This window comes from Aythya ferina, assembly GCF_964211825.1.
Source record: "Aythya ferina genome assembly, chromosome: 2".
Classification (NCBI taxonomy): Eukaryota; Metazoa; Chordata; class Aves; order Anseriformes; family Anatidae; genus Aythya; species Aythya ferina.
In genome coordinates, this window is record NC_140297.1 from 85,090,957 (window position 1) to 85,116,918 (window position 25,962).

The window sequence follows — 25,962 nt, forward strand, 5'->3', positions numbered from 1 at the left end:
TAATGTATATTGATAGAGAATACAGTGATGGACTGGAAGGTGATTATATAAAATATGCGGTTTTCATCTCACTTAGAGTGTATACACACAGCTTTCTTTCCTTTTTAAATGTGAACACTTTTGAATTTGTCACATATACATCTGCAAGAATCTGAGTCACTGATTTTTTATTGAATTTTTAATTGACTTATAAAGCAGCTTAGTCACTGAAATGTTAAATTGACGTAAATTCACAATGCATAAGATGCCAGAAGATGTTAATCACAAACCGTAGACATTTTTTCAGAAGTTGAAGAAAGAATATATACCGCTATTTGTTCAATGTGTGTTCTTCTTTATTGCACTTCATTTTCTATGTTTAGTAGTTGAGCTGTGCAAAACATATATTACAATAAACAGATACCTGAATTAAAAGATGTTGTCGTCAAGAAGTTGATTTAGCAAATGGAAAAGATGGTCATGCATTAATAGCTCATGTTCCTTACTTTGTATCAATGAAGAGAAGAATATTATTAAACACATAATTTAGCTTTGTAGTTTTATAACACCTCTATGGCAAAGTTTAGACTCCCTGTTTTCTAACGTTGTATACATAAGTTAGCTGAGAACTTAAACTGACAGAAGTTTAAATGTTAAATATTTTTCCATTACAGTGTAAAAGCTTTCTGTCAAGGAGATTTTGACATTTCATGTGCCTTCAGCCACTTGTGCATTGCCGTTTGCTCTGTTTTATCTCAAATATATTTCTGGCAAGCAGACCAGAAGGTTATAGAGGATAGGAAAGGTTTCCTTCCTCAGTCATTTCTTATTAAACAGCATTCTCAAGTGAAGAGATTTAGGGAGAAAAACAGGGTTGGTAAAAATGAATTCTCATTTTTAAGATCAAAGTCACAATCAGGCATTTTTAAGACTACATTAAGTCTCCTTTACATCTGAACATCCCTATAGCATAAGTATGGCAGTATGGATTTGGATCAGTTTCCCTCTACCATGAACCATATAAAAATGTGCTGTTTAAGCTAGTTAGGTAGGTTTCTGCTATAGACTGCAGAGAGAAAACAGCACATCTAGGTGTTCGCCCCAGTCACCTTTGTCACCATGAGTCTTGGATCTTAGGGTGAAGCGAATCCTGGGTGAGAACCTAGAGCAGTAGCCAGGGACTTGATGACTAGCGTTTGGGAGACTGAAGATGAGCAGGTAGAATCTTAAGAAATTCTTTTGATAAGCAGAATAAGTTGTTTTGCTTGCCTTTAATTAGCTTAGGTTTTACAAGGACAATTAGTGAAAAAGCACTGCAATTTTTCATTACCACTCAAAGCAACAGAAAGAACTGAATACAGGCTCAGGTCTAGCATATCAGAGAATACCACTTTCAGAGATGGGGTTTTTATTGTAATCGCATAGTCAAAGAAACACACAGCATTTCTTCTCTATAAAATAAGATCAAGATGCTTCACAATACTAACCATATAACACAGCCCCAGGTCAGCCTTTCTTTCCTCATAGTAGAATACACTGCAGAAATGCCTAGAAAATATATTGGCATCTATATTTGGCATTTATATCTTAAATGCCAAAGTCTCAAGAGAGTCATCTGCAATATTGCAATAGGAAAACCTAGATTCAGTTTGACTGCCAAAAGAAAAACAACAAAAACAAACATAAAAACTAACTAAATAAATAAGCAGACAACTGATGTACCTTCTCACCTCTCTGATGTGCATTTCACACATAAGAAAGTGCCCCAACCTGTACGTTACGTTTTGAGATGATAAACAATTTCAGTTTGGTTCTGGTTTTCTGCACACGGTATAAAGCAATTAAATTGAACTGTATACACTTCTCACTCAGAAAATTGACATTTCAAACAATTCAGTATTAATTTTCATGTCTGTTTCTCAGTGTGTTCGTGCTGAGAAGTGCTACTTATCTTTTGGAAATTCAGAGTTCTGATCTAAAAAGTGCATGTAGTTCAGTTGCATATTGCATTAAACATGCAACAGTAGAAATGCAAATGTCTTAAACTGCCAAAGTAATTTTAAAAGTACCTTTAAATCCACAAGGAATTACTCCATATCTGCAAAGCAGTTTTAAAAATTGAAGTTTTGTGGCAGATGTACATTAACAGGTAAGTGTATCAAAACAGATGTTTCCAGCCTGTTGTGTATCATCTTCAATTCATGGAACAGTAAGTTAATTTTATTCTACATAAGATGCAAAATACCTTTCTCTCCTGGAATTGTTATCAATTTAAGCCATTTTCAAATGATAAAAATTACATACATGTCATTTTTTACTAAAAGCACATTTCCTTGAAGAAACTAGAACTCTTATCCTTCCCATGACACATCAATGAAAGAGTAAAATACAGCAAATTATCATTTGATAGAGTAAATTTAAAATTCTTCTTGCATGTGAAGACTTTAGGAATGGGTCTAGGGCACTGTAGTTTCAAAGAATGTTGAACATGGAGCTGAGAAAGGAAAAAAGCTAGCACGGGTGTAAAATACCTGTGGGTATGCAACAAAGATGTTCGTTATCATCTGGTAGCTAAACATTTGGACCATAAAATGTCTGATTTTCCAAGGGCAATATGACAAAGATAAAAGAATCAGAGAGTAGTTTTTCAAGGAATGCCAGATTAGGAAGTAGTGCTGATATCTGCATTCTTATAGCTGGTGTTTTATCCGAATCTCAATGTAGTTAAACTGAATTTAGTTTTTCTTTTCCATTCCTGACCATTAACGTTCCTAGTTGTTATTAGTAGCCCCAGGCTACAAAGAATGTGACTGGATTTCTCTGATGGGTTATATGTATTCCTTCCCAAAATATGAGAGCTCCTTGTGCTCGTTTACTCTGTGACGGTTGTAAAGAGTCAGCTTAGTCTCATACTTGTTGGTTTCTGCATGGCATCTTCAGATGACACTGTTTTGCTTACAGAATAATTGTTTTTCATGAAGTACTTTGATGTAGGATTTGGGTGCTTGTAAAAACTGAGGCATAGACCAGTTGTTTACATCATTTATTCTGTGTTGTGTTTTTTTGTTTTTTTTTGTGTGTTTTTTTTTTTTTTACTGTTAAAGGCTCTTGTTTCAGATATTATTATTAAAACTTCAAATATCCTTCTGATTACAGAAAGCAGAACAATAGTCTATAGCAGCAGCTTTTGCAAATAAATTCTTGCATATCTTACCTACCTTTATAGTGTACCTTTGTAGGTGTGCGTAGTATCTCTGAACATGCTGTCCTGGATGGCTGGAAGTAGCGCCAGTGTGTTAGCTTTCTGCTCCTTTTGGGGTTCTTCTGTTGAATACTAGTTGAATAGGTCTCAGATTAATCAGCTGGAAACCCTACTTCACAAGCAATTAAAAAAAAATAATAATCCAAGTCTGTTGTTTCATGCATATAACTGCTGGGATGGAATAGCAACAGTTTTGTAATACACAGTGACAAAATACTAAAAGGGTAACAAATCCTAATCATCTGATATAAGTGAGGAAATAATCAATTTGCTGAGGGGCCTTATTATCATAATTCCATAAGGTAAGGCTGTGATTCTGGTACTTAATATCTAGATGGGCTCAATTAAACAAAATAAAGAAATTTAGTTTTCCTCCCAAGGAAAGCCTAGAGAACCCTCAGAATCATCTTCAAAGCCCCATTGATCTCTGCATGGCATCTCTATGAAATTATTTGAAATCTGGTATTACTGATATCATCTTTAGTATTACGTTTTTCATTTTCCTTTTGCTTCCTCTTGTGGCTGCATTATGCAAGAGATTGTGCAAACATTAAAAAGATACAATGACTACCCCCTAGAGTTAGCAATTTTTATATATATAATGTATAATACTTTATAATGATAGATTAGACTTCAGCAATTGATCTAAGAAAGCATTACTATTTAAATCCATGCTTTTGGTGTAGAAATATAGTATGCATAATGCAATTTGAAGGATTGCATTATGACAAAAGAATACAGCACTTTGTTAAAGCTTATAATTGAAGTCTTTTTTTTTTTTTTTTTAAGAAACCAAATAATTGAATATTTTAGATGTGATCCCTCCAGTACTCCAGATTGAAAACTTTGAACAAGCTTGACACAGAACCACCTCCAAAGAGACCAATTTGAGAATTTTCAGGAGAAAATGGAGACCTGCCCTATAGAAAGAAAAGGAAATAAAATCTGCCTTGTCACTGGTAGGGCTGTTTTGTAAACCCTGATGAATGTGCAGGGAAGGCATCAACAATGAAGGTCAAAATTTACATTTCTTTATAGGCAGCCTTACCTACTAACAGGCTGGGTTAAATATACCGAGAAATTTGTGTGGATACTAGCTGAAATGATTTGAGTAAGCAAATTCTGCTTGCAGTTATATTTCATGAAATTAAGGAAAATGTTTTAAAATACACTCTTTATATTGGTTGAAAGAGTCATAAAACTTCAAGATGAACCTCTTCTTTACACTATCCCATTAAGTAGTTGCAGTAAGTAAGATCTCTCCTTAACCTTCATAGTGCCAGCAAATGCTGTTCTTGCATGCCATGTGTTCCAGCCCCTTGAGTATCTTTGTTGTGCTCCACTAGACTTGCTCCACTGTTGCAGTGTTTACCACATACAGGGGAGACCAAAACTGGGTGCAATACTTTTCATGCAAGCTAGAGGAAGAATCATCTGAGTCTAGATGAAGAATCATTTTTGTGGCTAAACTCCACCACATACAGCCTAGGATGTGGTCAGCCTTTGCTGCCAGGGCATATTTTTGACTCATATTCAAATATGAATTCATATTCAAATATGAATATGAGTCAAAAATCCACTAGCATCCACTAGCACCCCTAGGTTTTGGGTTTCTTTTGAAAACCTGCACTCCAACCAGTTGTCCCACAACCTGTACTGATGCGTGTGGTTATTTCCTCCCACGTGCAGGACTTGCCTGTTAACTCTGAGGTTGTTCAGCTGAGTAGCAGCCCTGTCCTCTGGTATTTTGTCTGTTCCAGTATATTGACTATTCCTCGCAACATTTTTTTGTCCACAGGCTTTCTGAGAATGCTTTCTATTCTATCATTCAGGTTGTTAGTGAGGATGTTAAACAGTATTGCCCCCACTATCAACACCTGTGGGACACCACTAGTAACCACCTGCCAGTTGGATTTTTCACTGCTGATCACCACCTTTTGAGGCCAGCAGTCAAGCCAGTTTTCCACCCACCATACCATCCACTTATCTGATCAAAGTGTCACCAGTTTGGCTGTAAGGATACTATAGTGAGTAAGAAGTGGGTAAGCTGATGTGTTGATTACTTCAAGCCATGCAGAGTAAACTCTGTAATTCCAAAATTAGAAGTGGATAAACACAATTTCAATGTGTTTAACCTCAGTGACATCATTGCATATATTTAAATTACTTCAGTGTCACCAAATTTCAAACCACAATTTCAGTGGCACAAAATATGAGGACCATGGTCAGATCATATTATTCCTGTTGTGGAATTAAGGCAGTAATAGGATAATTGTCATTAAATCCACTTAAACGCAGGAGTTTGCTTCCTTTACGAGAGAGGGAATTATAGTTCAAAATGTTGTGGTTTTAGTGAGGCACTACCTTGCTAATTTAAAAAGGCAAATACTGTGGAATGTTTAACGTTGTCTTTTGGTTATTTTAAAACCAATAGAAATAAATGTAGTTGCGTTAATGTTCAGTAGTAGTAATCTCTTCAGTAGTAATTAGTCTTAGTAATCACGTGTAGTCTAATAGATTCTGACCTGATCTGATAAATAGCTCAATTGTGTAACAATAACATGAATTTAAAATTGTTGCAGATAAATTGGAAAAAATGGTGGTTGTAGGCAATGTGGTCACAAACACTAATACGTACAAAGGCATTTTCATTCTCTTCTCTCCTTTATTGTAATTTTCTTCAACTTCAGCAGTGTATATCATCTGCAAAATTACCCCCATATTAAATGGCATAGAGTACCTTTAAATTAATTGTTATATAAATGAATACATACACACAAAATTATGTTTGTAAGAATGTATGTAGTTCTACCTGCACCAAAGAGGAAGGGACAGTGTGCTGCGGGGTACACATGCATATGGAAAGGTATTCCATTTATCTTTAAAAAACGCATATTATGTCACGTGATTGCAACAACCAAACTAAAATCTTGTAGCTGTCAGCTTAATATTCTTCTTGTGGAAGCTAAAAGGAATTTTTCATTCGTGACAAACAGGATTCAACTCACAGTAACAAAGCAGCATTATTGAGAAGTGAGTAGGTCTGAAAGGGTGCTAATTATCATAACATTTTAAAGCAATGCTGAGACCTACTGTAAATCCAGAGTTAAGTATGAGAGCAGGAGAAGTAAAAGTACAACTTAGTTTTACAGTGTAGAGTTTTTAGGTGCATGGTGGTGCATTAAGAACTGAATTTCAATTTTCAGTCATGACATAGGCTCTAAGCGGACTATTGTAAAGGGACTAATAGTCAATTTTGGAAAATGGAGTTGGATGCCAGTTAAGTCATTTTTGTTCCTTTGAAAATGTTGCACTTTCGTCACTAAGCAAAGCTAATAGGAAAATAAAATTATATTAAACTATTACATAAAGAGAGTTCCTTTTTTAATAGTGGAATTTCCGTTCTCACTCTAAAGTTATAGGTTCTTAGATGATTGAGTTAGCATGTTTAGAAAATTTATTTCCCAAATCTGAGACACCATAACTCACCCTGAGGCAGTCCATGGCAGAAGGTATTCCTGCTCCTAGCCTCCCTCCAGCCTCTCATTAACACATCGTGTCTACACTCAAACTACTTGTGTTAGTCAGTGCTGCCTGACTTATTGGTCAAAATGAGCTGAGTGAGCAAAAAATGACTTTTCTTTTGCAGACAAACTCTTCTTAAACAGAACAAAGTCAAACAACTCACAAGAGTAGCTGACAGGAGGGTTGGAAAACTCTGCTTGGCCCAGTTGCGCTTGTGAGGCTCAAAATGGGGTCATTATCTGATATACTTTCCACTTGCACACTGGATGTCCCCCCACACCCTGAAGGTTGCTTTAATTTGTTAGAATGCAACCACTATGAGCCTTACCATAGTATTGCTGCACCAGTGTAAACAGTTATGTGGCTAAAAAAAAAATAAATGTTTTGGTAATTCCCTTCTGTTTTTTCTTAAAAATTACAATAAAAAAACAGATAAGCTGCATGCAACAGCCAGACAAAACCAGACTGCTTTGGAATACAATGATATCAGATAGGTTGACATGGCTACATGTATAATTTCCCTATGTAGGTATTAAATCTTCAGGAGTTAAAGGTGTTATCCCCTCTTGTACAATACTATACTGCCAATGTCTAAATCAAGCCCCGAAGAAAAGGGCATGTCTCCTTCTCTCCTGTGAGCCACTAACAATCTGAAATAGGGAGTTCATCATGAGCAAAGCCTCTGAGATGAGGGTTCTGAGGATGGATTTTTGTGCATTATCCACTGTAGTTAAATCCATTCTTCTGCCTTGAGATTGAATATGTATGTGCCTTACATGGAAGAGCTCAGCCTCTTCGTAGGAATACTGAAATTCATCTCATTCGCTTGTAGCCCTATTTAAGCATCTTTCATTCTCAGGGACTTCTCTGATAAGCTACCCTCAGCTTACAGAAACTTCAAAGCCGAAGCAAAGTTATTAAAAAGAGAAAGAAAAAAGAACTGCACCTTTAGTTAAAGCTTCAAACAAGGCAAAAAATGATTAAGTGTCAGAGTTTAGCTTATTTGTAACCCTTCCCACATTCTTACAGAAATCAAATGTCTCTTTCTTCACCCTTATTTATTATAAAATGTACTTTAAAGTATAAGACATCAGTAGCTATTAGCCTGGCAGTATTAATAAGACTGCAATTAGGAGCCCTATGGCTAGAGATTTGTTGTATATTTGCCACTGAAGTAAACAAACTAAGAGAATTAAATGGTTTAGAAGGCAAATGTTGCAAAATCAATCATGTCTGGTAGTTGGAAGTGTTAATTTGTTCTCTAGGTTTGTTCAGTTATTCCTGAGCAAAGGAACTGTTACGTTTTAGATGGCTTCTTGATAGCTCAGGTCACTGGCCTGAGTTGTATTCGTTTCCTTAACTGTGAATGAATAATCACAAGTCTGTCATTGTCAGGGATGGTAAAGTGCAGAAAGTGTCTAGAGATCATCAGCTAAAAGGCATTCTAAAACAGCAAGTCATAACTACAAACGGATGGGAGTACTTGCAAACATGGTGGTGCTAATCTGTAAACTAGGACACCATGAACAACACAGAATATTCTTTAGTACCAGTCTTGGCGTATAGCCTAGATTAAATTGCAGAGTGAGCCCAGGAGAAAGCATCCAAGGTGAGCTACTCACACACTAATCTTGCTGCAAAGGGCAGTGCCCTGTGTATTGTGCCCCTTGGAGTGTACATAACTCTTGCAGGGTAGGCAGGCGAGTCAGAGCAGGCCCTTCTGTCAGGGACCTGGAAGCCAGGTTTGTCCAGTCACTTGAAGGCTGTGATCAAAGAGGAAGGATATTGTCTGGATTATGAAGAGTACTGGAAGGAGATAAGATGTCCATGCTTTCTGCTTCTCCTCATCCTGAAGGAAAGGAAGCAGACAACATGAGGGGGTAAGGAAAGAAAGATGGTGATAAAATGAACTTGGGGAATTGTGGGGTTTGAAAATGTAGCGAAAACTGAGATTCAAAGACCTGGATCATGTGCCTTAGGTTGTTGAACCTGCCATGTCTCTTATCTCACTTGCTTCTCTTCTTGGACCTCTGAGTGGTTTATTCCTTTTGCAAACAAGGTAGTGGACCCATTCACTTGGCTTCCAGATAACTGCTCAATTTTCTCCCTGAACTGTCTCTGTCCACCATCACCAGCTACAATGTCTTCACATCAGTCCCCACATTTTGCTTTTTTTTTTTTTTTTCCTAGTCTGGCCCAAATTCTTCCTGTTTTTCCTTTGACACTGCGATCACATGGCACTTCATGTCTTTTCCACTGCATCTCTCTTCTCTGCTTATCTTGTACCTAAGAATGTCTGCTTAAACTGGGTTGCTTCCAAGACTCCAGCTACTGGACCTAAGAGGTCCCATACTTCATCTGAATATTTTTAAAGGCCAGAAAATGGAAGCTTGCAAGTGTAGTTCAGAAACCACAAAAAGTACAAACTGAACCATTTATTTAAAATCTTTTGATTTGGATACGGTGCACAATTCTCTCTCTTCAAGTTCTTTAAGTAGACCATTTGAAGACCCAATTCAGAACATAGAATGGGGTCGTATATTTGGGGACTCGGCTTCTTCTGTCTTCTCTTGATGATCTGCGGCCTCCAGTGGAAACCTCTGCCATATGTCTATTCATTCATGAAGACAGTCAGTAAGGGTGATGCAACTTACATTACCTTTTTTACAGATTGACGAGGTAGAGTAGCTGAATGTATTATTTAATCTAAGATACCAGCAGTTAATTTGGTCTGTATTCCTAGACATTCTTCTTGCTTTCATTTGGACTTACTCATGTGGGTCTGTATCTTCCCAGAAGTTCAGCATTCACACTGGTTGTGGTACTCCTCCACAGGGCTCTGCACAAAGGAAAATGTTACCTATATGTTCTGCCAGCTGTAGCTGTTCATAGACTCCTGCATAGCTGTCTTTCACAGCAACTGATGTTACAATGCCTGCCTGTCTATCTTGTGATCCTTTCAGAGTTCCTGATCCTTTCCACAGAATTATTTCTCAATAGGTTATGCTTTGTTCTGTATTTCTGCAGATAATCATCTCCTGTGTTTAATATTCTCCATTTGCCTTTAAAGAATTCTGTCTTCCTAAATCAAAATAACTGAATTCTAAACCAGTCCTCAAACATTTTTTCCAGCCCCTGTCCTCTCTTTCACCATCTATACTGCTGACTGTGATACTGGATAGATATAGGCCCAGGATAGAAGATGGTCTGCAGAGTTTTTCATACATTTTTGACAGAATCCATTTGCTACATGCTTCTATTTTAATGACAAACAACTGATAACTCTTCTGAGTAGCAGGATCCAAACATTTTTCATCTCATTTGCAGCAATTGCTGTTAGCTTTCTCATGAGAATGTGATGTGACACTACTCTTGTAGGTGCTACTAGTGTCAACAGAAGTGAAATCCACAGGCTGTCCTCCATGAGGCTTTCTGCTATAGAATATGTCTCTTACCTACGAAATGCACAAACATACTGTATTTTTCTGCTGCTTTTACATTTCAATAGGTGCAAAGCACCAGCAGTTTAAAAAATAAATAAAAAATTATAAGGCACATCATGTTACTGCTGTTGTGATTTTGAATAGTCTGTTCTTTGTTTCTGAGTTTTTTTGTTTGTTTGTTTGTTTTTTCTTCATTCCTGCAGGCTGTACACCTGCAAGAATAACTTCATGAGAGTAAACTGCAGCTGCTCTAGCACTGTGTTCCTTCCAGGGACGTTATGCCCACTTTTCTCCCAGATTACAAAATGTTTGATAGTTAGCATCAAATTTCAACTGCTATGACAGGAGAAAATAAGCATAGGGTTTTTTGGACTAGCTAAAACACTGAATAATTTAAAATCTTAATGTACTAGTGGTTTCTGCTGAAGAAAGATTTAGGTCTAATGGACACTTGTGACTCCACAGTAGTATGTGTGTTTATCAATACATAGAAACCATTCTTACTTTCCACCACAGTTCTATAAATAAATACATACTTTCTGGTTTGTATTAGCTAATCTTTCCACTCACACTCACTTTATTCATTCATTTCCCAGAATATGTTTACATCAGAAAGAATTCAGTCCATTGTGTCTTTATGTATGAAAAATTCTCCTTAAATGTTGTACTGGAAGAAGAGACTAAACATACATGTGCACACATGAAGAGAGGTATTCATCATATGTAAATATTTATTTCATTAGGAATATTAGCCTTTTCAGAAGGAGAGCAACAAAAGGACATCCGGTCCTTTTGCTATGTCCTATGTCAATTATATCAGATAAAATACGTGTTTTACTTTAACAGTCTCCACCTATTAATATGCAGCTTTGTGTTTTATGTTTTTGCATTACATTGGTTTGAACAAGGGAGCCAGACTACACAATCTCCAGGTGTCCTTTCCAACCTCAATTATTCTGATTCTAGATATAATCATGAAATGTACTTGATATTAATATAAACATTTTTTCAGGTGTTTGGGGATCTAAAACCAAATACTTCCATGAATTACAAGGAGAGCATTATTTAACTCAATCTCTGAAAGGAAAGATAATTCCAGGACAAAGAGAACTTGAACATAAGTGACAGATTTATCTACTTTAATTTGTTTTCAGAAGAGGATTTCATAGCTTAGAAGCGGGACGGGTTCCAAGATAGTCTCAGGGATGTTTACTTTTAATATTTGAAATAAATATGTACTGAGGACGTATTTCAAACATTTTCAAAGATAAGAATATGCATGTCAATGAATCCGAAAGCTAAGAAATATCCAATGTAATTGGTAAGAGTGTGCTTTATATTAATGATTTTAAAAGATAATCTGTTCGGCGTAGTTTTTCTGCTATGAATTTGATACAACATTATAGCAAATATTTTTGTATTGCTGATTATATCTGATAAGGAGCTCATATTTAAAGGAATGCATGGCTGCATAATATTGCTGTTACTGCATTTCACTCAAAAGCTGATAGTATTTTTGCCATGTATATGGTCATGTTATGCCAATAAAAACATTCTTTCCTTTCCTCTTTTTTTTTTTTTTTTTTTGTTTTTGTTTTACAAAATTGTCATTTATCTGAGTGGAATTTTTAGAAGCCATTTTTTAATGGCTCTTATGATATTTAAGAGACATTGAGTTTAGTGATGCCGTTTAAATATTTAGCATAATTGTCAAATGGAAGGCCAGTGCCTTGCATCAGATCCATCACTATCCTTCAGCTGCTTTACACTGGATTTAGTTCGTAAGCAGGAATTTTTGTTGAGTATTTCAGCTAAGTCAAGTAATCTGGGAACCAGATTGTACCACAGAAATAACATGGCTAACAGGAGCAAAAACTTCAATTTTCTTACACAGTGAAAACTAATGTTTGAGACAGTGATAAATGAAGCCTCACCTCACTGCTCCTGCTCAGCTTTAGGAGAGCAAGATCATGCCAAAAAAAGTATGACGTATTTTTGGCAATTATCAACACTTCTTGTGGCAATTAATTTTCTTCTTCTACCACATTTTTCATTATTGTGTTTTTGTTATGGGTTTGGACTTAAGCTTTGTGGTATTGCAGTCAGGGAACAGAATTGGGGTATAAGGTAGGAGTAGGGCTAAGAGTTGTAAATTAGTCTTGGGGTTAGTGGTGAGGGTTAGGATACTAACAAATGTGGTCTCACAGTCACTATTGTGACTACACTGCCGTCACCTTAACTGCCAAGAAAAATCTGAATAAATCTATGACTCAGCCATGAGCCCCAACATGAAAAAAGGCCAACAGCCTCCTGGGCTGCATGAGAAGCGTTGCCAGCAGGTGGAAGGAGGTGATCCTTCCCCTCTACTCAACACTGGTGAGGCCACACCTGGAGTGCAGGGTCCAGGCCCGCATCCCCCAGAACAAGAGAGACATGGACATACTGGAGAGTCCAACAAGGAGCTGTGGAGATGAAGGGCCTGGAACATCTCTCCTGTGAGGAAGAGCTGAGACATGGGACTGTTCAACTTGGAAAAAAAGAGATTCGGGGGGATCTCATCAATGTATATAGTACACCTGATGGGAGGGTGTAAAATGGGCAAAGCCAAACACTTTTTTGTGATGCCCACTGACAGGACAAGCGGTCATAGGTACAACTTCAAATACAGCAAATTCCATCAGAATATAAAAAAAATGCCAACCTGACCTTGCTCTGAGTAGAGGAATTGGACTAGATAGCCTCCAGGGACCCTGCCAACCTTTAAGTGTTCTGTGATTCCAGGGTTTGTATGGAAATGATTTTCACTGAGTTTTGTTTCATTTTTCTACCAGAAGCATCAGTGTCCACAGCCAAGTATGACTAAGCTAGGCACCTCATTCATGCACCTCTGTTTTATAGACTTAGCCCTTTGGGGAACAGCAACGGAGTTGGACTAGTCTTTCTGACATAAGGAACGTAGTCATTTAATTAATCAGTGAATGACGCTGGTAATTTATAGCTGTCCTTGCATGTTATTCAAGATACAGGCTCTGAATTTCCTTTTCTGCTCAAAATCTTGAGAAATCTTCAGCAATCCCAAGAAGGAGAATAACCTCCTAGACCAAGTTTGCAGATTTTGCAGTATAAGGCAGTAATTCAGCTCAGTGTACCAAAAGAATGTATAGGGTTATCACTCAGAGTTCACTCATTCTTTGATGTAACGTGAGAAAAATAAATCGCCTCATGACTTATTCCTCTTAGGAGAAAAGTTACAGGACCTGTTAGATTGTGTGCTACTCACGGTGCTCTTAGAGCAATATGTTTTATACATTATTTGGATTTCATAACTCAGGGTTATTCTAGCAAATAATCAGAGTGCTAATTTTAATTAGAAGAAAATGCATATGATTAGCATGAGTATATGCAAAGTCATATATTTGTGTGCAAAATTTCTGAAGGTGACACTGCTTGAGGGTTGCTCTCACAGAAGGAACATTATATTATGCAATTGTAATTCATCATTTGCAGTGGAGCAGTCTATCAAGAAGAAATAGTTTGCCTTTGGGAATGTTGCCCTCTGAATCTCCACTGGTTAGGAGGTCTGCATTGCATCTGAATTCTCGCCTGTTCTAACTGAAAGCATTTATTTTTCTTCTGAGTTCTTCTATTTGTTGTTATTGTTTAGTCTTTTCTAGCTCCTCAAACCTGAACTCCCATCCTTTCCCTGCAGTATGGATTGTAGTTTATATTCAGCCATCTGTCACTGGAGAGGCTGCTGAGTACATGTAAATCTTTCACTCTGACTCCACTGATGTCTTTCAGAGCACTCTGATTGTTTTGGATAGGGCGCATGGAGTTAGGGAGCCAGATGGTCTCTGGCAAATTCTTCTTTTCCCCCAAGTCTGGAAAGAGGACACAACTACTTTTGGAAGACTTGCCTAATTGCCCTCTTCTTTTTGGAAGAAGCAGAAATCAGCCAAGGTTGCAGAGGTTTGGGAGGATAACTTGGAGGATATAAGTGGTTGTGGGCTTTGCCTTAAGCAGATCTCCATCCAGCTTGATCTCCAAGAATGCACAGATGGAAGGTAAGGTATGGCCTTGCCCTGTAGGCAGCTGCATCTCTTCCTTCCATGTGTTACTCAAATGAAAGTGAGCAGCTGTGACTCAGGTTAAAAAGAGCAGTAACTTAGTGACATCGAGCAGACTCACAGGATGTCTGGAGCTGAGGTTTCTCCAGGGGCCACAAGAGAAAATACTTGATCACCAGCTCACCTGAAGGAGCCATCTGAAGCTGTTACCTTGAAACAAACAGCAGTAGCACAGCCCACAGACAAGTAAGATTGTCACCCCTCTGGCTCCTGCCTCCTGAGGAAGCACAAGCAGGACTGTGCTCTGGTAGAGCTGTACTCCAGCAGAGGAGTCTGGCCTGGGATTCATTTGTCACAAGTTCTTCAAACACAGCTATTAATGACCTGCACAACTAGGAAGAGCTGAGGATGCTTTTTTTTCCCTTTTTTTTTTCTTTTATTTTTTCTTTTTTTCCCATGTGAAATGTAGAAATTGGTCCTGTCATAGTCCAAACAAAATATAATATAATATGAACTAGATAAGGAAGGCTATCAGATTCATTTTCGTCCTTACCATGAGAACACAGAGTTTAATTCTACAGCATTCTTTCTTGCGTATCGGCTGTATTGAGTCTTTAACATGTAGTAGTTTCAAGTGAATTAACATATAAAACTACAATATAATTTACAGTTTTCAAATTGCTGAGTTCTAAAGAACACAAAGCAGCCTGTCAAGAACAGGATTACACTGAGTCAGAACATTATTATTATCTGCAAATTGAGTTGACCTCTACAAAATACCTAGCAAAAGCGAATACCTGTCCACTTTCTACATGACCCCATTTCTAATAAATGTATCTGTAACTTTATTACTATGGCAGACCTTTCTATGGTCTGCTTTAGTTACATTAAGTAGCAGTTCAACACACAAACAATGTGGCTACATGAAGTCTTTGCTAACAATTTTAAAATTGCAAAACAAAAGCAAATACTTCAGTAGATCGTACTCTTTCGTGGATATAAATTATGTTTGAAGCTTTTTAAAATATTTTTTAAACAGTTAGGACTTCTCCTCTTGACAGTTTTTACGTGTTCTTTTTCTTTTCCTTTCTGCCCTTCTCCCAGACATTTACATCTGTGAAGGTAGCATTAACTAGGGTTTTCTCATTAAGTAAAAATTATTGTATTGTGCACACTAAAGTAATATGAAATATTGATATGTATTCTAGGTGTTGTTATTTTGCCTCCATACAGATTAATTATCTTAACTGCTCCAGGTAGAATTTTCTTTGTGATTATTTAAGAAGTGTTTGAACATTGCAGTAATTAAGGAATATATGGACATTGCGATATGACCTGGAGTGGTTTTGTTATTTGTTTGAAGAATTATTTTCAAAAAACACTATCATTTTACAAAGATATATATATTTATTGAGCTAACATGTTTTCATCTACACGTTGTATTTAATTTTTAATGCCAGAATATATCACGAGGTTTCATTTTGTTTTTATTTCTGTTACTGTTTTCACATAAATCTCTAAACAGTGGAAGAATTTCTGTACATATCACCATGACATATAGTATCTGCATATAAAGGCACGCAAAAGTAATATAAATGTAATGTAATGTAAAAAGTCTTTCAGACTTTTTGGACAGATTTTTTCATGAGTTCCAGGTAATATTCTAGAACAAGTGAAGAAGAAGAAAAATAGCAGCAAATACTATTATAGCTGTTCCTGCATGAAATGTTAAAGCAGAGCAAAATCTAGGTGAAATTCACCCTGGTTACATTGGTCTCCTGTCAGAATCTTTGTCTGTTTTGTGCACAAAGTAAAAACGAAAGTAGAAAAGCTGCTGCTTTATGAATCCAGTTTAATAACTTCTGACATTGGTAGACAGGCTCATTAATTTCAATGGGTGGTGGATCAGGGCATAGATCTTGAAACCTAAACTTATTTTTCCAAAAATAGATTACATTCTTACTTCTTCATTATGGCCTAATTTAAAGTCCCCTGAAACAGACTATTAACAAAGTATTATCCTATCTCAGAAAATAATACAGATAAAACTGAAATTCCACTCAACACTCACATGGCACTTTTCCTCTTCAAAGGACTAGAAATACTGATTAATCATAACATTAATTAAACAACTACTTTTTTACTTTTTTTTTTTTTTTCAAATTCAGCCTTTCAAAAGCTGTATTCTCAGCAGGGAGCAGGGAAGAGGATAGCAAGGGGCTAAAACCAGCTCAAGTAATCAGAAAACTTAGCCTGCAGCAATTAACTGAAGAATCACTCCTCTGCAGAATCTTTTTTAACTTGGGCTAGTGGAAAGATGAAAAGAAAGATGACAGTGCAATCTAAACAAGAGAAATAAATCTGTTGGTGTGTAAAGGAGCAAATTAATTATCTATATTTGCCCTACCTGGTCAAAAGGTTGGCAAACAACTCCTTGCCTTGCCTTTTTGAGTTTGCAGGCCTGACAAGAAATGCAAACAAAATGAATTAAGACAAATTACTTGAGTGATTGTCCACATGGACTCCATTCATTCAGGATATAAAAGTCCAGCATACCCAAGCAATGAAATTCCTTGCATCCAAGAACAATGAATTCCGTGTCTGTCATTTCTGTTCCTATTCAACTGGTAAAGCTAAGACTGTAAGGAAGATGGCCAAAGCTACATGCAAATCTTTTCTTTTTCTTTTTTTTTTTTTTGTGTCCAGGAGAGGGGGAACAACAACAAAAGCAGCAATATCTGTGAGTTTGTGACAGTTTACCGTAAATAACGCTGTTTCCTTTGCTGCTTAAGTTAACAAATAGAAGCTTCTTGGTGGAGATTTTTTCTCCTTCTGTAGTTGTTTGACATATCAGGTCAACATGTAATTAAGCAGGACAAGCTAGACTTGAACTGACTCATTTTTATAGTCTCGGTGTGGGTGAGACAGTCAACAAATTACCCTACACATCTTCCCAAATTCATCTTCCAAAACCAGGCTGCAAGTCAGAGAACACACCTAGAGCTGGAATGCCTGTGTATGATGGTTTGTTTGCTGGTAAGGTCACCTCTCCAGCACAAGGGTGAGGAGAGACAGGCTGCTTAGCTGTCTTTCACAACACCAAAGAGTAGCAGGTAAAGGAAGGTATTGGGCATGAAAAAAAATAATCAGGATATAGCTCAGCATCAAGCTGGAGGTGGTTTAAACCAATATGAGGAGAGAATGGAAAAGCCTGGCAGACAGGGTAGATGCAGAGATATACACTTAAATATCAACTATGCAAGAGACAGCAAAGGAACAGGAAAGCTTAGTGGTTAAGAACCAAAGGGCTGAGGAGTACAGTTCAAGTAAGAAAAATATCAGTCATGTAATAGAGGGGAGAAGGGGCAGCCCTGAAAAGGTGAGTTGAAAGCAAGAAAAATGATCAGCCAGAGGGAGGCAAGAAATACATGAAATAGAAAAGTTAGGTTTCTGGTAACAGGGAAGCTAAAGGAGAAAGGTGGCTGGGTTAAAATGCTGCAACATGAAAGAAAATCTATCAAGGATCATGGATCTAAGAAAGCAATTTGTTGAAAAGCTGTGATTGCATTGCACCCCGTTGTGATTTCCCATGGCATGTTCAGGGTGAAATTACCACAATGCCTCTCTTTTTTCTTTGTCCAGTGCTACTGGCTTCTATACATACTTCTCTTCCATCCTTCTTATGGCTGTGCTCTTTGTCATTCCTAGTTCTCTTCATGCCATACCTTTCCCTTGGAAAAGGTAGAACCAGCATCGCTAATCTTTTTTTAAAAAAAAGATAAAAGCTTCTATATTGGTTACTCTGTTAGGTATTTGATTCTTTTACAAGCAAATCTCAATTGCCATTGCCAACACAGATATTGGTGGTTCATGTGCTTTCATCACTCTATGACAGTTTGAGGGTTTCTTGCCTGAAACTATCAAAGATTAATGTTCCTGCTCCCTGTAGGGCTTTATATGCTATACTACCTATGGCTGAATTTATTCTTGATGAAAAGACACTAAAAAAAGAAAACCAATGAATGGTACAATGCGTCAGGAAGGGTATTGTTCCTCTTTGTTGTGGGCCATCCTGAATATGTCTTATATCTTGAAATCTTGCCGCCTGTCATCAGAAGTGGTGGAAAAGTGAAAAGTGTGTATCATGCTTCTGAGGGGAAGAGAGAATCTGAGACCTCCACCTGATCTTTTGTTCCGTCTCAGCAGCCGTGAGCAAAGTGCACCTGGGTTCTTGGTGGCACAGGAGGAGGGTGTGTGTGTGTGTAATGTTTTTTATTCTTTCTGTCTTCCCCAAAAATAATTTATTTCCACAGAGTTTTGAAATAACTTCAGATAAACATGCAAGGAGGTGAAATTCAGCATTGTACTCTAGCTCAAAGCACCTTTTATCCCAACTTAATTGGCAGGCCAAGCTTAATATGAAGCAGCTAAAGCAGTGGCTCTGGCCCATGCATGTCTGGGGTGCTCACTCAAACCATTCTAAGTGCCTGATCCTGTAGCACTTAAATCATCACTACGTCCTTTAAAAATGATGGAACAAAGATTTTATTTATTTTTGTTTTTGTTTTTGTTTTTTGTTTTGTTTTGTTTTCTTGATAGGGATAATTGCAGTACTATAATCAATTAGCTTTAAGAAGTTAAATGCCTTAATATGCATTTGCTCTGGAGTGCCAGAGATTACAAATACTTGTGTGCATTCCTAACATAAGATGGTAGGACTTGAGTACCTAAAAAGCATTTCTGACCAAGCATTAGGAGTGAGATTCGAGAGAGCCTAAAGATAAGCATTAAACATTAAAGACAGTAGAGTATCCTACCTTGTCTCTAGCTGCCCTTCCAGAAGGCTGTTAATCTTCTGTAGGTCTACTCATTCTGTGCAGACATCTCAGGTGTCCAGGGGCACCTGAAATCACATTAGCTCTCTGTATTTGGACTCATAAATTTCCCCCAGCTTGCCTGAAGATGGTTTTAGCTTTCCTTTTATGCCTTAGTCCAAAAACGATCCAAATACCTCAGTTCTCTGACACTTGCTAGAAGTGATGGGGCCCATGCTTTTTGGGTTCATGCTTTTCAGTCTCGCTGCTCAGGACTTTTTCCACTTCCCTCATCCAATAGCACTTCATGCACAGCAGTAATAGGAAGAAGAATTACCCTTCATCTTCAGGATTTGCTTCCTCTTCTGTCCCACAAATTACTACATATGTTTGGCCCTAAGGCCCCCTCTGCCAGCATTTCTTATCTCTTAACTTAGCTTGCCTTTAGAGTCTTGATATTTTTCCCCTAAATGTTTCCCTGGCAGTAGAAAATCTGCCTATGAAAACCAATAAACCTTTGTCCTCTTAAATCATGTGTGATTTCACTGCTGCTCTGGTGCCTACAAAATCCCTTTTACTGGCAATCTGAGCCCAGAGTTTGCTACACATCGTACTGACCATCATCATTTCTGTGTGGGCTCTTCCTGCCTGCTTGGTTTGCGACACCTCCCTCTTGCACCTCACTATATTCGAGATCTCCACTGTTCAGGACAGGGACAAGATTCATCTGGAACTCTAGGCACTTTCAGGGCTACACTAATTCAGGTAATGACAGTATCTGACAAGAGAAAGCATAGTATGCAGATGAACTATTTATCAAACACAGTAGTGGTATTTTTGCCACTGCTATCATGTGATGGATACACTCTAATTTATTAGAATGTCAGTCGAATACACAGATTCATGATCAGAATTTGTTCCATAATAATTAAATAGACTGTTTGGGCACATTTATTAAATATTGATTGAAAGTAACAATAAAACCTCTCCCAATAATCTTTCCAAAAAGGCTGTGAAATACCGAGCCTGAATAATCTTAAAAATGGATGTGGATGATGAAAATGCACAAAAGCATGAATATCTGGAAATTTAAATAGTGTACATGTTAGAACTGAGAGAACAAAATTTTCTATATTGCAGCATTCCAATACTGTCGTTCTGGGATAGGGTATGTGTAGCATTGCAGTGCTACAATTAACTGCAATTAAAGGTTGGACTAGATGATCTTAGAGGTATTTTCCAACCTGAATGATTCTATGATTCAATAAAATATGGTGCCATTTTGCTGAGTTTTATTATCTAGCTACAGGGTGTGAATTCATGGGAAACTTTGAGGGGGGAAAAATCATGATGTATTACTTATATTAGAGCAGGCTCTACCTCTACGACAGGGTTCTTAGTTTGAATTAATATGTTTGAGGTTTCTTGTGTTTTCAATATATTAATTTTCCTAGTCTCGTTCTCTCAAACCAGGAACCATGCCACAACTATATAAGGAATACGCCAATGTGTCAAAGTCATTTTGCAGAGATGAGTGAAATGGAAATGAAGTCAGTGGGGTTACATCAGCAGTGAATTTGTCTCAAGGAGCAGTAGGGAAATAGTTCCAGAAGTGGAACCTTTTCTACAATAATTTTGCTCTTGTTAAACATCTACCAGAAGAATAGTTACTTCTACTGATTTTCTCTGTAGGCAAAATCCTTCTCAGGACAGCTATCAGTCTGATCATATGAAGAGAAAATTTCCTGAATTAAGAAATAGATGCATGTACTAAGGTGCTAATGAGACCTTATATGCAAAGGAAGTACGTTAAATCTGTATTGCTGGTGTGTTTAGTAAGCAAACGTTACCATTTTACATCGCAGTATATGCTCCAGAAAGAATCCTGCTCTCCATATAAAACAGTGACTGGAGTTTTATCTTAGAAAAATAACTTGAAAGTTTGTAGTGTCAGATAAACGCTCTCCCAAACTCCTATGAAGCAATCCCTTTCCTGTGGCAGTGCCCTCAAATTATGTCTGTTTAATATTTTCTTTCTTTCTTTTACAAGTGAAATGGAACAAATAAGCATGATTTCTTTTTCCCTTGTCAAGCTAGTGATTAAGTTTAATCATGTTATGCAAATCCTCTTTAAAAGTACTGAATCTATTTTGGGTCTTATAATGTGTAATGTTGCTCAAATTAAAAAAAAAAAAATCAATTTATTTGTAGAGCAAAGCCATTCTATATGAATCCTGACAAAAATTAACAATGCCATTTGTTTTTAATACCATTCTCACACACATCTTCCTCTCTTCCCCAGGACCGTCATGAGTTCCCACTCCTTCAGCTCAGGGAAGTTTCTTGAGCCACAGGTTGAATTCCCCAGTCCTCCTCCTGGTAGAGCTAGACAAAACTTTGCAGACATTATAAGGCTAGTGTCCATCACACATTTAAGTTGGGTTTCAAAAACTGTTCTTAGTGTTGAAAAAGAATTCCAAATTCAAGCACTGCAGATGTAATGTGCAGTAATGCCAAAGTCAAGGCTTACAGTTGTTGTCAGCTGTGTTGGGCTGATATAGCTGTAGCTTTGCTTTCATTAGCTTTGCTCAACATTTGCACCACTCTAAACTAGCATAGGATTTCTTTTATAGGTAATGCTAAAAAACTTGAGTTTGCTACAAGCCTCTTTTAAAGCAGCAGGAACATAACTGAAATAAAAAAAAGTAACTGATAAATGGAGAAAAAAAAAATATGTGAATGTTGCACAGTAATTTTTTAATTAACTAGATCTATAGTTTTAGAAAACACACTTGAAATGCAACAAGTTACTGTGGAATATTTTCTACAGTGTTAAGTCCTTAACTTTCACTTTACACGATGTAACTGTATTAGAGCAAAGGTGCTGCTTTTTCAATATAAGTTCAGAGGCTTTGAATTAAATTTACTTAATTACATGTTTTGTATGGCTAAGGCTTTTTTTTTTGTCCCACGTATTTTCAAACAGTTAACAGTTACACTTGTTAATAGATTTTAAGACCATGTGAATAGTGCCTTTATAGATCGACCTTAAAACACAGCCACTTCCCTGACCTTCTATCTGTTTTGCCACCATTTTCTGGTGAGTGTATGGAAGGACAGTTTGAGCAGTGATTTCTGTTCTTGAAGTCAGTTGCTTTACCTGGACATGCGAGCAGCTCTGTTGGAGATGGAAACACTAGAGCTGCTCAGAATAAGGGACGCTGTACTGTCCCACTGTCACACATTAACTACAGAAAGCCTGGTCTGCTGGTTTGATGTAGCTAATACTGATTTGGTCTTCTCAGGGCAAAGTTAATTGTGCGCATGGCAGAAATATTAGAGCTGTTGAGCAGTAACACGTCCAGAATGTTTATACCATGTTTGATTGTTTATTTTAGATTTCCTACTGATTTTTTCCTGACAGCTTCAAAGCCTTAATTTATTGTAAGGAGAAACTTGTGTGTCTAGGCATGTGTACCGGTATGAATGTTGCTGTCTGGGATACAAGGCCAGTTCCAGGGAGAAATCTTCTTGCAGCAACCATCCAGCTTTTCTTATACCCAGTGCTAAGGGACACAGTTGTTGGCTGCTAATGGGATTACTGTGCAGTTCTGCCAGGGGACTCAGGCTGCAATATACTCCTGCACTTTACAGGAGAAAGGAAGATGGGTCCCTTCTGGGAAGGTATAACTGTGTAAAGCAGGGAGTCTCACTGATGTACTGGCCGGGGGTAGACTCTGCATTTAAAAGAGTAACAGCTACAATAAATCATAGTTTCGGTTTGTTGTGGGGTTTTTGAATGTTTATTTGGTTTTGTTTGTTTATTTTTATATGCAAGCTTGATTTAATATATGTTGCAGACTGAAGTAATCACCAAGAGCAATAAACAACTATTAATGTATTCATGCTACATACAACAAACAGATGCAGATGTAAATAGCATTACAGGCTGTTCTTGAACAGTATTTCTTATATTTGTAGGGCAAAAAAAGAATTGCAGTTTGCTCAAACAAACTATTCCTGAAAGAGAAATTGGTGTTAAGACCTGTACTGCATCTGATACTAACATAGTATTCCTGAAAAGCTAATAGTGCAAACGACTGATTAAGTACTAAATGCAAAGAAATAAAAATATCTGAGAACAAGATTTGTATCTGAATTGCAGCACACTCACTGGTAAGATTCAAATCCCACTGCACACATTTTGTTGGTGATGTTATGATTTTATAATGCTTTTGCATGATATAAAGTGAGTAGTTTCTAAGATCTCACATTACCACAGAAATCAACTTGATAGCCTCTAAGTTTAACATTACAGTACAAGGATTTTGGTTTTCATCTCTACTATGAATATCGTTTGAAATGACTAGCTATATTTCTTCTACAGCAGGCAAAATTGTGAGAAAATAAAAATATTATAGTATTTGACAGGTAAAAGATGTGATTTACCTCTTACCTCTGTTTTCAAATATGGACACACAATGGAATTCATGACTTCAGAATTAAGTACTCATATATACTAATTTATCAGAACTTTTAAAAGTTATCCAAAAAATCTGATTAAATTATCATATTATATACAATAATCATACCTGATTATGTCGTTCATAAAACATGATGTAGATTAGATTACTAATTACATTTATTTTTCCCAATTTTCCTGTCTTTTCCATCCTGAATGATGTACTCTTATGATGATTGCTATATGCAAATTCCTAGCACAGCTGCACTGAAGGTGACTCAGAGTTGTTTCACTGACCTCAGCTGCAACTTCATCAGGCTCTCACCCTCTCTGTTCTTGTTTTCAACACGATGAAAGACTGAGCTGCCATTTTCCCACAACAGTAACATCCTAGCAGTGCATGAGGCACTTCATAAAGCTGTGCTGGAGCGTTCTGCTGCCAGTGTCAACCCTGCCCTACCTTCATACATCCATATAAATAAATCCTCAGAAGCTTCTCATCTGTCATTTTCTCAAGCACTATATGACTTTCAGGTGCAATTTTAAGAAAATAATCTGTGTTCATTTAAACATGAAGAAGTTGGAGTAATCAGCAGTATTTCTTTTCTGTGTCTTCAGTTTAGCATGACCATCTTAAAAATGTATTGCTCCTTTCATTTTGGAATTTTAAGTTCTGGAAGCTAGTGTCACATAAAATAGCTCCTTACTAAATATCAGACAGGAATATGTGTCAGGAAGGCACCCTTTGTGATCAGTACCATGCATGCAACTAAGGACGTGTGAAAACCAGTGTCATCTCTGCACTATGGTTGGTGCAGTGTGGCATTGTATAACTGGTAAAGTCATAGGAACACCAATAAACATAGTTAAATTGCTGCACATAGTATAGAATTGACCTTGTACAGTGAAACTGGCCCTTCAGAGAAGGCTTCTTCTCAAACAACAATTTCATTGGCTTTGCATTCACTGTAGCATTTTTAAGAACTGATGCACATTTTATTTATAATTAGTTGTGTGATGAGTGCTGTGGTGGGAGATGAGGACTTGACAAGCTCTGTAAGTTACGGTGTTCAGGTTGTCTTTATACATATACTTAGTCTTTATTATCGTTGTTTCATTCTCATAAGGACATGATGTAGCCCATATCTGAAGTCTCCAACTCATGCAATATGGAAATATTAACAGAGGCCCTAAGGTGTGAAATGCTTGAACATGCAATTGTAAAAATGTGGCTTGCTCCAAAACAGTATCAGTAGCCAATTAGATTACATGCAATGATGAAAATGGTGCTAATACAGTCTTGCATGTTTTCCCTGTACCGTCACCCTTTTTTACTGTATCTACTGAATTCTCCCTTCGTTTTCTTTCAACAAAGGCAAGTATGCCATGAGGGATCTGGTCCACCGACTGCCAGGCGCTAACAACAGCAACAGCTCAGCAAGCAAGGCCATGTCTGATGACACCGTTACTGCCATTTGCTGCACTCTGCATGAAGTCATCACTAAAAACATGGAGAATGCCAAGGCCTTACGAGACGCAGGCGGCATTGAGAAACTGGTTGGCATATCTAAGAGTAAAGGAGACAAGTATGTTTTGCAAATCATCTTGCACCTTTTCTAACATCTCCAGTAGTTCTAACTAGTCCTTAATGTGTTTGCCTCCTCTGTGCAATCGTGAGTTGAATACTTTAGTTTCATCAAAAATCATGTACCCAGTGTGAAGGGTGACAAGAAACAATGACAACAGCAAAAGTCTCTGCTGTGGTTTATTTTTGATGTACCATCAGCAGGTATGTGCAGTGTAAGGAGGACTAATTATCTCCAGTAACTGCTACCTCAAAGCACTTCCAGAAGATCCTGCTAAATATTAGGGACCAGAGCTGTCAGACTGTGCTCTGCAGAAGGGGTGACATGCAGGTAGAGGGATCCTGTGAAAGGAAGGGACATCACCATAGTTCTCTTACTGCTCCTCTTGCTCTGAGCCTGAAGACTATATAGTCACTGTCCCTCTTCACAGCATCCTTTTCCCAGCCACCACCAGCTTGCTGGTTGGGTGGGCTGTAGTAGAAAAATAGATCCATGGATTTTGTCAACACCTTGCTTCTGAGAGAGCATTAGGATAACTAACTGCAGGCTACTTGGCGAGGCACCAAAACATGCAAAGTCTTACACGACTGTGACATTGTCAGAGCAGCTATGGTTTCATCTTGTCTGTTTTCCTATGTACGCACTCTTCATGAAGATTTCACTCTTTATCCTTCTTTTGCCTAAAACAGATAGCCTGGTTCTCATATTTGTCAACCCGCAGAAGTATAGTGCAATGGGACTATGGCAGTTTGAAAACAAAAAGCCTTCACTGTAGTGTACAAAACCTCCCATCAGTCCAGTCCACCTGCTCGAAGCTGTCATCA

The 25,962-nt window shown here is 37.5% G+C and overlaps 1 protein-coding gene across 5 annotated transcripts in view; it reads left to right on the plus strand.

The window, feature by feature from the left end:
* Nucleotides 1–25,962, plus strand: part of CTNND2 (catenin delta 2) — a 642,859-nt gene that overhangs the window by 577,798 nt on the left and 39,099 nt on the right. For all 5 annotated transcript variants that reach the window (XM_084509612.1, XM_084509610.1, XM_084509611.1 and 2 more), the window contains one exon: nucleotides 24,928–25,138. In XM_084509612.1, coding sequence (XP_084365738.1) covers nucleotides 24,928–25,138 — 211 coding nt within the window. The remainder of the gene's footprint in view (nucleotides 1–24,927; nucleotides 25,139–25,962) is intronic.